General features: G+C 48.3%; 1 protein-coding gene across 1 annotated transcript in view; it reads left to right on the top strand.

Moving 5' to 3' along the window:
* The window catches only part of XPO7 (exportin 7), a 44,288-nt gene that overhangs the window by 13,769 nt on the left and 15,104 nt on the right, over positions 1–15,415 (top strand). Inside the window, exons 6-12 of the mRNA XM_081961060.1 lie at positions 2,617–2,721; positions 3,119–3,284; positions 4,994–5,067; positions 5,307–5,426; positions 7,111–7,257; positions 7,791–7,963; positions 8,216–8,409. Coding sequence (XP_081817186.1) covers positions 2,617–2,721; positions 3,119–3,284; positions 4,994–5,067; positions 5,307–5,426; positions 7,111–7,257; positions 7,791–7,963; positions 8,216–8,409 — 979 coding nt within the window. The remainder of the gene's footprint in view (positions 1–2,616; positions 2,722–3,118; positions 3,285–4,993; positions 5,068–5,306; positions 5,427–7,110; positions 7,258–7,790; positions 7,964–8,215; positions 8,410–15,415) is intronic.

Raw genomic sequence — 15,415 nt, 5'->3', positions numbered from 1 at the left:
GCTGTGCTATCTCTACAGAGAAGCTTGAAGGATCTTGACTTGAGAAGTCCTCCAGAGGACCAGGGAGACTGAGTTGGACTCTCCGCTTCATCTGAAACTGCACTTCTCTAAGTTATGCCCAGAGACATAGAGAGCCTCTCCTTTGGTTGGAAGTCCGATTTTCCAGTGTATTGTGGGAAAGTACAGTAGAGTAAAGAAAGTCTTCAATTCCCCCCCCCCCCCTTAATGGGACAGGAATGTGGCTTTGCCGTAAACCTGGCTGTATCTTTTTTTCCTAATCCCAAGGCAGGCTGGCTGACTTCTACTAATAAGCATGCAGGTATTTGAAAAGCCTGGCCTGAAAGCGGTAAAACTGAACGGATCTCCAGGGGAGACCTTGGATGGTCTCTGTTGTTGGTTGAAACCTCCGAGAGGAGGCTGAGGGCCCGGGGCTTGGGAGCAAGCACTTGGAAAGCAGGCGGTCCAGTGTGATAGAATCAGGTCAAAGGTCCCCAGGGTTCCCTCTGAGCTAGGGGGTGGGTGGGTGGAGGTCAGAAGGGAGAGAAAGGGATGCTTGGCAAAGGGCCGACCCATCTCCTCTTTCCAGGGAAGGTACCTGTTGCTCCTCCGCTGCTGATTCTCCACAGTCAGACATGGGCAGCGGGGCTGAAAAGGGTGATGGACGGCTGTCGTCCAGGAAGATGACAGGCCTCCACCTGGTGCAGCGAGGAGATAAAATTCAGGCACTGACCCTGGTGTAACCCGTTGATTGGATGGGTTGATTTGACAGGTTTTGTGTGCCCCCCTCCCCCAATTCCCAGTTACTACTATAGGTGGCTCATAAGTAAAAACACCTTTAAAAATACAGTGAAAAAAATAAAAGAAGAAGATGGCCAACATGGCAAGAATCAGAGGGAAATGCCAAGGAAAGAAGAAACCCACCATCCTTTGCTCCCTCTCACCAAACACCTGGGAGAAGAGCTGGAACTTGAACCCCTTTCAGAAGCACCTGGATCTTGGGGGGAGCCTCATTCCAGTGAGCAGGCCCTGCTGCCCAGGAGGTGCATTTCCGGGATTCTGGCGGATGGCACCAACCCAGCCAGATGGATTGGGCCCAGCAGAGGCCAAAGTTTGCTGCTGCTTAAACAGCAATAGATTCTTTACTTTCTATTTAGCATAGTTCAATCTTGATCTTTGCTGTGTCTGTGTAGACTGATATGCCATGATTATATACACTACAGTACTGAGGAATTCTTTGGTGTTACTAGGCATTTTAGATTCTGCCAGTGTACAGATAAAAACAGTCATATCATTTATCCTTTTCTTCAAAAGAAAAATGGAAGCAAGTGCTGAAAGATGAATGGGGAAGGGGAAATAGGATGTTTTCAGGCAGCGGAGAATATTCTCTATAATCAGCCCGTGGCAGTTCTACCTTTCTGAGATCTCCATTTTCATCAGTATGATTGTCTTAAAATTATAAGGATTCTCTAGTGGACAACCAGGAGAAAGGCACCTATAGGATGCTCTTACTATCCCAGTCTTGCTAGCTTCCTAACTCCCAGAGAGAAGAGGAGGGAAGGGTTAAAAAGTGCATAGGGGGAAAAAAGACAGGTATAATCAGATTTAATAACTTTTCACCCCCTAAAAGATTACAAACATATCTCTTTTTTCATAACCCATCCCTTATCTATATGCAGATTCTTAAATCATCCAGCTTTCAACCCTGGTATTGGTAAAGGAATATCAGAGCTTTATAGAAACATATTTCTGCTTCTGATATTTCTGCCATTTCTTCATTAACATCTTTTGGAAATATTCTATCCATAGAAGCAGACATTACTACTGACAGTATTGATCTTATAACTACCGGTACTAATTTCTGGCCTCGTTCTTGGAAAATGTCCGAGAGTATTTCAAATTGCAAACGTTATGTTGTTTTGTAAATCTCCACACTAACAAAAAAAAACCAAACGCAAAGATACTGCCTAGAGCAGTGCTTCTCAACCTTGGCGACTTGAAGATACCTGGAGTTGAAGTCCAGACGTTCTTCAAGTTGCCAAGGTTGAGAAGCACTGGCCTGGAGTCTTTAGTCCTCCCAGTGTCCAATTTTGGATATCATAAAGTCTCAAATTTCTATAATTACTAAAGCGAGACAAAACAATTTGCTTCTCTTGAAAAGCTGTTTATTTATATAAGTCTTTCTCAAGACTTATAGTAAAACTCAAAATTCCAAATTTGTCTGGCCCCTTAATTTGTTTATAACTTTCTTAGATCAAACGCTTATTTAACTTTTTACCATTTATTTACAATTCTTTACATTCTTAAACCTAAGTTTGTTTATTTTTTACTTGAAGAATGAAAGTAAACTCACCAGATGGCTTTTCAAACTTGTTGTTCCAAAAGTCTCTGAATAGCCTTAAGGTAGTCAAATAGGCAATTTCCAAAAGTGAGGTTAGCCAAAGGCCGACCACAGTTGTGAGCGTGGAGGGCTGTTGATGGGAACATCTTCTTAGGAGCATTTCGAGAAAGGGTCAGGGCCACCATGCCTCCCCCAGAAACCCTTGTTCTTGTTTTCTTCATAAACATTTAAGGTCTAATGGTAACTTGCTTTCTTTTACTCCCTTTTTCAATCTCCAGGCAGACACTACGCATCCTTTGACCAAGCACAGGAAAATCGCTTCCTCATTCCGAGACTCATCGTTATTTGATATTTTCACACTCTCCTGCAATTTATTGAAACAGGTAAGAAAACTTGAAATCTTGGTGCTCAAGTCTCAACAACTGTGTAAAACGATTAAGGTAAAGTGATTAAGCTTTCCTTCAGAGGTTGTGGGTTCTTCATCACTGGAGGTTTTTAAGAAGAGACTGGACCATCACTTGTCTGAAATGCTATAGGGTCTCCTGCTTGAGCAGGGAGGGGGTTGGACTAGAAGACCTCCAAGGTCCCTTCCAGCTCTAAGCTCATTGATTGGTTGATTGAAAATGTTCAGGCTGTGAATTTAGAGCTCTGAAAATCTCTAACTTTAGTCTGGTATGGCTGCTTCTGTGTATGATAAGTAGGATTGTTAGGCTTTGCTGGCAAGGAGCTGGCCTAATGTCCTAAAAATTATGCCCATTTCGCTTTTCTTTTCTTTTTTAGGCTTCAGGAAAAAACCTGAATTTGAATGACGAAAGTCAGCACGGTCTTCTTATGCAGCTTCTCAAGCTCACACACAATTGTTTGAACTTTGACTTCATTGGTACATCAACAGATGAGTCCTCTGACGACCTCTGCACAGTGCAGATCCCCACCAGCTGGAGATCAGGTAGAGGACCAAGTTGCTCTGGTTTTTTAAGTTGCATTAAAGGGGTTGCGGTCGTGGGCCTCTCTTGATCTATTCCAAACCTATTCTAAACCTATTCCAATTTGGCCAGTTTTGCAAACCGCCTAAGTGGGTCCACAGAAATCATCATCACAATGCCCGTAAGACAGAGAAAATATGTACCCATATATTAGAGAATTGCTGTGATCACTACAGAGAGAAAATAACGTCCTTCAACTACTGAGAAGCATTTCTCAGTAACCAGATTTGACTCTTTAGATAACTGCTCGTCCCAGAGAGGTCCTGGATCTGGCCTGATCAGCTTTTGGGAGAAAAAGAAAACCTGATCCTGCATATTACTTCCATTTGGCCATTGGTCACTAAATATTATAAGATTCCCGTCTTGTTTTTATTATACTTAACGCTTTGTTTCTTGTGCCAATAGACAATTGGGGGGGGGAAACCCGGCAGTATTATGCATGGTTAATCTTAGTTCCATTTCCTCATAATATGGAATATCAGCTAAGTGCCTTAGTGGCCTTTGGAGAGGTTGGCATAAATGGGGAGTGAGTAAGAGAGGCAGAATTTCCTTCTTCTAATAAGCAAGTTCTAAAAAATGTGTTTTGGAGCAAATGAGTGGCAAAGGTACGGTTTTCTTTATGCTCCCCAAAGGGAGAGCGAGACCAAGCCAAGAGATCATCTTCAACACAGAGCAGTCATTTTTGCCATGCCCAGAAACCCCATTATACCCAGAAGATAATAAATGGTGATGTTCCTGAATAATTGGACTCTTTTTCTACATGTTTGACTTGTCAGTCAGTCTTACATATTTCAGCTTTCTAGTGCGCAGGGGGGGAAAACTTAAGAGTCCATTTTTGCAGTAGAAGATGGTATAATTCAGTCAGCAGAGAGAATAATTGGCTGCAGATATAATTAGTCATCCATAATGGCTGTGCAGAATTTCCAGATAAAATATACCATTTTCACTGATTTGTCATGGAATGGCCCAGGTGTAATTATGCATGCTCACCTACAGTTCAGACCATAAATGCGTTTTAAAAGGTTTCTGCTAATTGAAAATGCAATAATATTTTCAAGTATACTCCTCCACATCTGTATGCAGTTAATGGATGCAGGAGCCTTTTCTGAAACACCTCTTGAAAAGGACTTCTCAGCATCTCATTTCCCCATCACTTTTCAGCATAATTGCCTTGTGGTTTAAACTCGGCAGAAAGCCTCCTGCCACTGGATAAGGGCCAAACCCATTGCCATGGCCATCCCAAAGGTGGCAGTTGTAGTGGGGGGGGGGGGGGGGCGTAGCATAAAAGAAGTTCCAAACAATACACAGAATCCCTGGTTTTAAAAGCCGTCCGGGGGGGGGAGGACGGGGGGGGGGCAGCGAGGTGGACGGGAGAAGCACCGAACAACGCAGGCAGGCAGGATGAGGATCAGCAGGGGCAGAGAATGCTTGGATTTCAGTAAGGCTTTGGACAACGTGGACCACAACCTTCTTCTTGGAAGCTAGTAATATGTGCCATAGACAGCATCACCCCTCGATGGATGTGTGATTGGATGACAAAGCCCACACGTGTAATCCTTAATGTAGGGGTGTCCAAACTTGGGAACTTTAAGACTTGTGGACTTCAGCTCCCAGAATTCCCCAGCCAGTCTCAAGCCTGCCCTGAAACGATGACCTTCCCTCTCTCTTTCAGCCTTTCTAGATTCCTCCACCCTACAGTTGTTTTTCGATCTGTACCATTCCATTCCTCCCACCTTTTCACCCCTGGTAAGTATGTCCCTGTCTCATAGAGTTCCCCTGGAAAATGATCAGGGGGCGGGTGGGGACCCCATCTGGGCCTAGCTACATCCAAAGTGAGGGGAAAAATGCTTTGCTCTTCCTGCCCCCAGAGGAGGACCATCGATGCTTCTCTGTTCAGGGCCTTCAGGTGCCTTTTGTGCAGAGTTTTTGCTTGGGGATTCGCTTGTTCAAACAACCCAAGCTTTTATTTTACCCCCCTGGCTTAGGTCTTGTCGTGTCTAGTGCAAATTGCTTCCGTCCGGCGGTCCCTATTTAATAATGCCGAAAGAGCCAAGTTCCTGTCACACCTGGTGGATGGGGTCAAGCGCATACTGGAGAATCCCCAAGTAAGTCAGAACGTGATCGTATGAATACATTTTGTGCAAACATTGCCTCAGACTGTCCTTTGAAGCTTCAAATGGGGGTCTGGAAGCTCATCCCGGGGGCTCTCTGTCCAGCAAAGCCCAGGGAATAAGGAGGAGCCATTCAGAGGGCGAGCGAGCAGACTCCTTAAGCTGGGCTCTTGGCATATCCCGTGCCAAGCAGCCTCTCCAAGGAGGAGAGGGTGTAAAACAGGGGGGTCCAAACCCTGGTGTAAAAGGGCAAGAATGGGGATTCAGAGGATTTTAAATCTTAATACACTGCATGGAGCCCACCACAGCCCAACAAGTTAAGGGGCTGCTGAAGCCCCAATCCTGCCTGGGCAGCTCTGCAGGCCCGTGTTCTCCACTCCGCTGTCTGCCTTGCCGTCCTGCCTCATGCCCAGACATTGCCAGCCTGCGATGGCTCTCAGGATGTGCGGAGAGGACAGGCTCCTGCTGGCACCAGCACGTTCTGTACTGGCAGATGGTGATCAGTGCGAGTTTGAATCGCGCGATATTCGATTTAGTGAGAATTATAAATTGATACGGGGTCAGGATTAACGCAAGCCAAAGGTGAGTTCACGCTACAGTCCTCTGGCTTGTGGGTACGTAGAGTTTGTTCTTGATCCAGGCACGGCCGTCACGTACAGTGGCATCGATTTTGTGGCACGTGGCACGTGAACCAGTCACCTCCTGCCAGGGCCACCTTCAAAGTCCTCGGTTAGTTCAGGTGCCAACTCTCCCTGCGCTCTGGCGATGGCTGCTGCTTGATTGGAAGGGAGGATGGAATTCCCTACATCCCCTCTGGTGTTAGTATGTGGAGGCAGTGGGGAGAGTGCAGAATTGACTTTGAATTGGCCTAGATGGCCACCGTACTCACTGACTCCAGCAGATGAGGAGCCCTTCCTGCACTGCTGCCTTCCAGTGGCAGAGGCAGCTGTGTATCGCACACAATCTGCGCACTGATTTGTGACAGACTGCTCTGCGCAAGTCAGGCGTTTGGGTGGCCAAAAGGGTGTTTCATCCACATAGATCACACAGTGGCTTCTTGCAGTGCCAAGATCTGGTGGAAAGGCAGCCATCTTAGAATCCCATGGCTGGAAGGGACCTCAGAGGTCTTCTAGTCAAACCCCCTAGGCAGGAGTCCTTACACCATCCCAGTCAAATGGTTGTCCAGTCTGTTCTTGGAAACCCCCAGTGATGGAGCACCACTCCAGGAGGCAAGCTGTTCCATTGTCTTCGTAGTTCTCACATTGGGGGAAATCTCTCTCTGTCTCACTAGCTTCCACCCATTGCTTTCTTGCCCTGCCCTCAGTTGCTATGGAAAATAGATTGACCCTCTCTTCCCCCCCGACAGCCCTTCAAGGAGGAGGTGGAAGAAGGTGGTCTGGTCTCCCCTAGCCTTTCATCGTGCACTGTAGCCCCCAGGCCCCTAAACATTTTTGCTGCTCTTCTCTGCATTCCTTTTAGGGCTCCAGCTTCTTCGGGGTATTGTGGTCCAGAACTGGGCCGGGCAGGGTAGCCGAATGCCGGATGCTTTGCGTTTGGTGTGAAGGGATGGTCTCTGTCGGTCTCAAGGGGCCCGAAAGGCTTCATGGAACAGCTCCAGCGTTCTCCTTGAGGGGGATGCCCAACTGGCGATTCTCGTTCTTCTCTTTCTCTTTCCCAGAGCTTGTCGGACCCAAACAACTACCACGAATTCTGCCGGCTTTTAGCTCGCCTGAAAAGCAATTATCAGCTGGGGGAGCTGGTAAAGGTGGAAAACTACCCTGAGGTCATCCGACTCATCGCCAACTTCACGGTCACCAGCTTGCAGGTGGGACCCCGTGTGGCTTCTTTGGCTGGAGCGAATCTGCGAGTGGGAGGGGGAGCCCAGACACAGCCCCCGTTCCTTCGTGTCTCCCGGCCCCTGTTTCCTCACCATGGGAGGCCTTTGGAAGTCACATGGACCGGGAAGGGCATGGCTTCTCTTAGGACACACGCCTTTAGAACAGGGCTCTCCAACCTTGGCCACCTTAAGACTTGTGGACTTCAACTCCCAGAATTCTTCAGCCAGCAATTCTGGGAGTTGAAGTCCACAAGTCTTAAAGTTGCCAAGTTTGAAGACCTCCAATCTAAGTGGAGAGATTGCAGAGGAAGGGATTGCAAGAGAGTAAGCTATGCTGGCTGGGGAATTCTGGGAGTTGAAGTCCACAAGTCTTCCAGTAGCCAAGGTTGGAGACCCCTGCTTTGGAATATAGAACTGGCCGCTTTTCTTGCAAATGGCTTGAATGGGCCACTTCCCCTCAGCGGAAAGAGCTGGCAGGCAGGCTGGCCGATTGCATTCACTGTCTTCCTTCCTTTTGGCAGCACTGGGAGTTTGCGCCAAACAGCGTCCACTATCTCCTCAGTCTGTGGCAGCGGCTGGCCGCCTCTGTTCCCTACGTGAAAGCCACCGAGCCGCACATGCTGGAGACGTACACGCCAGAGGTTACCAAAGCATACATCACCTCCAGGCTGGAGTCCGTCCACATCATACTGAGGTAAGATGCCGTGAGGGGGGGTGTCCTCCCAATCTTTGCCAGGAACGTCTGAAAGTTATACGGCCGCAGGAGAAGGACCCTTCCCCTCACACCGACTGCAGCTGGGAGGGAAGCGAGCCTGGCTGCCTTCACGTTTCTCACCGTAAATCCGCAGGCCTCCTCAGCAGATCCCCCAGGGCCCTCCTGTCCTTGGAGAGGAGCGTCTGGTGGAGGCGGCTTCCCTTCCCAATTGGTCGCTTTGTCTGCCCACAGAGACGGGCTAGAAGACCCGCTGGACGACACGGGTTTGGTGCAGCAGCAGCTCGACCAGCTCTCCACGATTGGGCGCTGCGAATACGAGAAGACCTGTGCCCTCCTGGTGCAGCTCTTTGACCAGTCCGCCCAGTCCTACCAGGAACTGCTGCAGAGCGCCACGGCCATCCCCATGGATGTGGCCGTCCAAGAAGGTGAGCAAGCAGGAGACTCCTGGCTTGGCTTTGCTGGCTTCAAAGGGCAAGGGTCTCAAACTCAAGACCCGGGGACCAAATCCGGCCTGCGGGGCCGGCCTGGGAATGGCAAAGGAGCGGCCCGCGGTGCCTCTGGCAGCCAAAACCATTGGGGAACTGCTCTCCGTTTTCAGCCCGGACGGCCTCCTGCAGCAGCCTGCTGGCCAAAACGGGGTGTGCTGTTTCTGCCGGCAGGATGCTGCAGGAGACATCTTTTTACACACACACACACACACACACACACACACACACACACACACACGCTTCTAAGCACCAGAGGGCCTTTTTACACACACACACACACACTTGCTTCTAAGCACCAGAGGGCCTTTTTACACACACACACACACACACACACACACACACTTGCTTCTAAGCACCAGAGGGCCTTTTTACACACACACACACACACACTTGCTTCTAAGCACCAGAGGGCCTTTTTACACACACACACACACACACACGCTTCTAAGCACCAGAGGGCCTTTTTACACACACACACACACACACACACACACACTTGCTTCTAAGCACCAGAGGGCCTTTTTACACACACACACACACACACACTTGCTTCTAAGCACCAGAGGGCCTTTTTACACACACACACACACACACACACACACACACACACACACTTGCTTCTAAGCACCAGAGGGCCTTTTTACACACACACACACACACACACACACACTTGCTTCTAAGCACCAGAGGGCCTTTTTACACACACACACACACACACACTTGCTTCTAAGCACCAGAGGGCCTTTTTACACACACACACACACACACACACTTGCTTCTAAGCACCAGAGGGCCTTTTTACACACACACACACACACACGCTTCTAAGCACCAGAGGGCCTTTTTACACACACACACACACACACACACACACACTTGCTTCTAAGCACCAGAGGGCCTTTTTACACACACACACACACACACACTTGCTTCTAAGCACCAGAGGGCCTTTTTACACACACACACACACACACTTGCTTCTAAGCACCAGAGGGCCTTTTTACACACACACACATACACACACACACACACTTGCTTCTAAGCACCAGAGGGCCTTTTTACACACACACACACACACACACTTGCTTCTAAGCACCAGAGGGCCTTTTTACACACACACACACACACACACTTGCTTCTAAGCACCAGAGGGCCTTTTTACACACACACACACACACACACACACACACTTGCTTCTAAGCACCAGAGGGCCTTTTTACACACACACACACACACTTGCTTCTAAGCACCAGAGGGCCTTTTTACACACACACACACACACACACACACACTTGCTTCTAAGCACCAGAGGGCCTTTTTACACACACACACACACACACACACACTTGCTTCTAAGCACCAGAGGGCCTTTTTACACACACACACACACACACGCTTCTAAGCACCAGAGGGCCTTTTTACACACACACACACACACACACACACTTGCTTCTAAGCACCAGAGGGCCTTTTTACACACACACACACACACACACACACACACACACTTGCTTCTAAGCACCAGAGGGCCTTTTTACACACACACACACACACACACACACACACTTGCTTCTAAGCACCAGAGGGCCTTTTTACACACACACACACACACACACTTGCTTCTAAGCACCAGAGGGCCTTTTTACACACACACACATACACACACACACACACTTGCTTCTAAGCACCAGAGGGCCTTTTTACACACACACACACACACACACTTGCTTCTAAGCACCAGAGGGCCTTTTTACACACACACACACACACACACACTTGCTTCTAAGCACCAGAGGGCCTTTTTACACACACACACACACACACACACACACACACTTGCTTCTAAGCACCAGAGGGTCTTTTTACACACACACACACACACACACTTGCTTCTAAGCACCAGAGGGCCTTTTTACACACACACACACACACACTTGCTTCTAAGCACCAGAGGGCCTTTTTACACACACACACACACACTTGCTTCTAAGCACCAGAGGGCCTTTTTACACACACACACACACACACACTTGCTTCTAAGCACCAGAGGGCCTTTTTACACACACACACACACACACTTGCTTCTAAGCACCAGAGGGCCTTTTTACACACACATACACACACACACTTGCTTCTAAGCACCAGAGGGCCTTTTTACACACACACACACACACACACACACACTTGCTTCTAAGCACCAGAGGGCCTTTTTACACACACACACACACACACACTTGCTTCTAAGCACCAGAGGGCCTTTTTACACACACACACTTGCTTCTAAGCACCAGAGGGCCTTTTTACACACACACACACACACACAAACACACACTTGCTTCTAAGCACCAGAGGGCCTTTTTACACACACACACACACTTGCTTCTAAGCACCAGAGGGCCTTTTTACACACACACACACACACACACACACACTTGCTTCTAAGCACCAGAGGGCCTTTTTACACACACACACACACACACACACACTTGCTTCTAAGCACCAGAGGGCCTTTTTACACACACACACACACACACACACTTGCTTCTAAGCACCAGAGGGCCTTTTTACACACACACACACACACACACACACTTGCTTCTAAGCACCAGAGGGCCTTTTTACACACACACACACACACACACTTGCTTCTAAGCACCAGAGGGCCTTTTTACACACACACACACACACACACACACACACTTGCTTCTAAGCACCAGAGGGCCTTTTTACACACACACACACACACACACACGCTTCTAAGCACCAGAGGGCCTTTTTACACACACACACAAACACACACTTGCTTCTAAGCACCAGAGGGCCTTTTTACACACACACACACACACACACACTTGCTTCTAAGCACCAGAGGGCCTTTTTACACACACACACACACACTTGCTTCTAAGCACCAGAGGGCCTTTTTACACACACACACACACACACACACACACACACTTGCTTCTAAGCACCAGAGGGCCTTTTTACACACACACACACACTTGCTTCTAAGCACCAGAGGGCCTTTTTACACACACACACACACACACACTTGCTTCTAAGCACCAGAGGGCCTTTTTACACACACACACACACACTTGCTTCTAAGCACCAGAGGGCCTTTTTACACACACACACACACACACACACACACACTTGCTTCTAAGCACCAGAGGGCCTTTTTACACACACACACACACACACACACACACTTGCTTCTAAGCACCAGAGGGCCTTTTTACACACACACACACACACACACACACTTGCTTCTAAGCACCAGAGGGCCTTTTTACACACACACACACACACACACACACTTGCTTCTAAGCACCAGAGGGCCTTTTTACACACACACACACACACACACACACACACACACACTTGCTTCTAAGCACCAGAGGGCCTTTTTACACACACACACACACACACACTTGCTTCTAAGCACCAGAGGGCCTTTTTACACACACACACACACACACACACACACACTTGCTTCTAAGCACCAGAGGGCCTTTTTACACACACACACACACACACACACACACACTTGCTTCTAAGCACCAGAGGGCCTTTTTACACACACACACACACACTTGCTTCTAAGCACCAGAGGGCCTTTTTACACACACACACATACACACACACACACACTTGCTTCTAAGCACCAGAGGGCCTTTTTACACACACACACACACACACACACTTGCTTCTAAGCACCAGAGGGCCTTTTTACACACACACACACACACACTTGCTTCTAAGCACCAGAGGGCCTTTTTACACACACACACACACACACACACACACTTGCTTCTAAGCACCAGAGGGCCTTTTTACACACACACACACACACACACTTGCTTCTAAGCACCAGAGGGCCTTTTTACACACACACACACACACACACACACACACACTTGCTTCTAAGCACCAGAGGGCCTTTTTACACACACACACACACACACACTTGCTTCTAAGCACCAGAGGGCCTTTTTACACACACACACACACACACTTGCTTCTAAGCACCAGAGGGCCTTTTTACACACACATACACACACACACTTGCTTCTAAGCACCAGAGGGCCTTTTTACACACACACACACACACACACACACACACACACTTGCTTCTAAGCACCAGAGGGCCTTTTTACACACACACACACACACACACACACACTTGCTTCTAAGCACCAGAGGGCCTTTTTACACACACACACACACACACACTTGCTTCTAAGCACCAGAGGGCCTTTTTACACACACACACACACACACACACACACACACTTGCTTCTAAGCACCAGAGGGCCTTTTTACACACACACACACACACACACACTTGCTTCTAAGCACCAGAGGGCCTTTTTACACACACACACACACACACACTTGCTTCTAAGCACCAGAGGGCCTTTTTACACACACACACACACACACACACTTGCTTCTAAGCACCAGAGGGCCTTTTTACACACACACACACACACACGCTTCTAAGCACCAGAGGGCCTTTTTACACACACACACACACACACACACACACACTTGCTTCTAAGCACCAGAGGGCCTTTTTACACACACACACACACACACACTTGCTTCTAAGCACCAGAGGGCCTTTTTACACACACACACACACACACTTGCTTCTAAGCACCAGAGGGCCTTTTTACACACACACACATACACACACACACACACTTGCTTCTAAGCACCAGAGGGCCTTTTTACACACACACACACACACACACTTGCTTCTAAGCACCAGAGGGCCTTTTTACACACACACACACACACACACTTGCTTCTAAGCACCAGAGGGCCTTTTTACACACACACACACACACACACACACACACTTGCTTCTAAGCACCAGAGGGCCTTTTTACACACACACACACACACTTGCTTCTAAGCACCAGAGGGCCTTTTTACACACACACACACACACACACACACACTTGCTTCTAAGCACCAGAGGGCCTTTTTACACACACACACACACACACACACACTTGCTTCTAAGCACCAGAGGGCCTTTTTACACACACACACACACACACGCTTCTAAGCACCAGAGGGCCTTTTTACACACACACACACACACACACACTTGCTTCTAAGCACCAGAGGGCCTTTTTACACACACACACACACACACACACACACACACACTTGCTTCTAAGCACCAGAGGGCCTTTTTACACACACACACACACTTGCTTCTAAGCACCAGAGGGCCTTTTTACACACACACACACACACACACTTGCTTCTAAGCACCAGAGGGCCTTTTTACACACACACACATACACACACACACACACTTGCTTCTAAGCACCAGAGGGCCTTTTTACACACACACACACACACACACTTGCTTCTAAGCACCAGAGGGCCTTTTTACACACACACACACACACACACACTTGCTTCTAAGCACCAGAGGGCCTTTTTACACACACACACACACACACACACACACACACACTTGCTTCTAAGCACCAGAGGGTCTTTTTACACACACACACACACACACACTTGCTTCTAAGCACCAGAGGGCCTTTTTACACACACACACACACACTTGCTTCTAAGCACCAGAGGGCCTTTTTACACACACACACACACACTTGCTTCTAAGCACCAGAGGGCCTTTTTACACACACACACACACACACACTTGCTTCTAAGCACCAGAGGGCCTTTTTACACACACACACACACACACTTGCTTCTAAGCACCAGAGGGCCTTTTTACACACACATACACACACACACTTGCTTCTAAGCACCAGAGGGCCTTTTTACACACACACACACACACACACACACACACACACACACACACACTTGCTTCTAAGCACCAGAGGGCCTTTTTACACACACACACACACACACACTTGCTTCTAAGCACCAGAGGGCCTTTTTACACACACACACACACACACTTGCTTCTAAGCACCAGAGGGCCTTTTTACACACACACACACACACACAAACACACACTTGCTTCTAAGCACCAGAGGGCCTTTTTACACACACACACACACTTGCTTCTAAGCACCAGAGGGCCTTTTTACACACACACACACACACACACACACACACTTGCTTCTAAGCACCAGAGGGCCTTTTTACACACACACACACACACACACACACTTGCTTCTAAGCACCAGAGGGCCTTTTTACACACACACACACACACACACACTTGCTTCTAAGCACCAGAGGGCCTTTTTACACACACACACACACACACACTTGCTTCTAAGCACCAGAGGGCCTTTTTACACACACACACACACACACACTTGCTTCTAAGCACCAGAGGGCCTTTTTACACACACACACACACACACACACACACACTTGCTTCTAAGCACCAGAGGGCCTTTTTACACACACACACACACACACACGCTTCTAAGCACCAGAGGGCCTTTTTACACACACACACAAACACACACTTGCTTCTAAGCACCAGAGGGCCTTTTTACACACACACACACACACACACACTTGCTTCTAAGCACCAGAGGGCCTTTTTACACACACACACACACACTTGCTTCTAAGCACCAGAGGGCCTTTTTACACACACACACACACACACACACACACTTGCTTCTAAGCACCAGAGGGCCTTTTTACACACACACACACACTTGCTTCTAAGCACCAGAGGGCCTTTTTACACACACACACACACACACACTTGCTTCTAAGCACCAGAGGGCCTTTTTACACACACACACACACACTTGCTTCTAAGCACCAGAGGGCCTTTTTACACACACACACACACACACACACACACTTGCTTCTAAGCACCAGAGGGCCTTTTTACACACACACACACACACACACACACACACACTTGCTTCTAAGCACCAGAGGGCCTTTTTACACACACACACACACACACACA

This window comes from Natrix helvetica, assembly GCF_964273705.1.
Source record: "Natrix helvetica genome assembly, chromosome: 8".
Taxonomy (NCBI): domain Eukaryota; kingdom Metazoa; phylum Chordata; class Lepidosauria; order Squamata; family Natricidae; genus Natrix; species Natrix helvetica.
This window is presented reverse-complemented; position numbering and strand designations above follow the sequence as displayed.